Source organism: Vipera berus (genome assembly GCF_964194415.1).
Source record: "Vipera berus genome assembly, chromosome: Z".
NCBI classification, from domain to species: Eukaryota; Metazoa; Chordata; class Lepidosauria; order Squamata; family Viperidae; genus Vipera; species Vipera berus.
Window position 1 is genome coordinate 11,469,451 of NC_138205.1, and position 1,279 is coordinate 11,470,729.

Consider the following 1,279-nt stretch of genomic DNA (forward strand, 5'->3'; position numbering starts at 1 on the left):
CTATATAACTCCCTTCTTTCTCAAGACCCTAGACAATGCACCCTTCACCTGATTATTCCTGAGACAATAGATCAAGGGGTTAAGCAAAGGGGCAACAGCCGAGTAGAACAATGTCATCACTTTAATATTCTCAGTACGATTTTTTTCAGTGTGCCCAATGTACATTGTGGCCACAGAACCGTAAAAAATGGTCACCACTGCTAGATGAGAAGACACTGTTTGGAAGCCCTTTTTTCCAGTGTTTTCACTAGATTTTTTTGCCAGGGTGAAAATAATCCCCACATAGGAGATCATAATGAAAAGGAAAGTGCCTAGAATTAAGGTAGAACTGGTGACATAACAGAAAAGAGAGAGAGATTCTGGGGGATGACAAGCTAGGGCTAGAAGTCCTCCAGAGTCACAGATATAGTGATCAATAGAGTTGGGACCACAAAAGGACAACCTGGAGATCAAGGATGCTGGGGCAATGTAGCAGAGAAAGCCAATAATCCAACAAAGAGTCACCAAGAGGAAACAGAATTTTTTAGACATAATTTGTGTGTACCGTAGTGGACAGCAAATGGCCAAGTACCGATCCAAGGCCATGGCTGAGAGGAAGAGGCATTCAGTGGTGCCAAGGGAGAAGAAGACATAAAATTGGATGAAGCAGGCATGAAAAGAAATGACCCCACCTGGGAAGGACAGGTCAAAGAGCATCCTTGGCACTGTAGCACTTACATAACAGATCTCCAGCCAGGAAAAGTTGCTCAGCAAAATGTACATGGGAAGATGAGACAACTGAGCATCTTCAGATACTACCAAGATGATGACCAGATTTTCAACCAAAGTGAAGACATAGACCACTGTGAATGAGATGAGAAGCAGCAGACGTCCTTGTTGTCCAACTCTGAAGCCAAGCAGAATGAATTCCTGCAGTGTTGACACATTAAACTGTTCCATCTAGAGCATAGTTCCCAGGGTAACAGTTGATCCAAAGTTTCCTATTTGAGCCTCAGATTTGATCTAACTTTTTTTTTGAAATGGTATGAATTAGAAAGAGCAGGCAACAATATTTGGAAATAGCAGCCAAAAGAAGTCTGTCCTATTGTAGAGTTGTTGGATCATGATGCAATACATTAGTCATTTAGATTGTAATAAGTTGGATACCTACTAAAAGAGATAGGTTGGTTTAAGTGTTACCTGCTGTATTTACTTTTGCTACAAATCTCTCATTCACTCATCTCCCCCCCCCGTCTTCACACTGAGGTTATTTAAAAAGTTAATATTCTGTGATTTTGTA

The 1,279-nt window shown here is 41.1% G+C and overlaps 1 protein-coding gene across 1 annotated transcript; it reads right to left on the minus strand.

Annotated features, from left to right (window-relative positions):
• LOC308677667 (olfactory receptor 11H6-like) lies at positions 1 to 939 on the minus strand (the record flags this gene model as incomplete). Its single annotated transcript, XM_081344282.1, has 1 exon — positions 1 to 939. One exon carries the CDS (start codon positions 937 to 939, stop codon positions 1 to 3), a length of 939 nt encoding a protein of 312 aa, XP_081200408.1.
• Between the last annotated feature and the right edge of the window lie 340 nt (positions 940 to 1,279).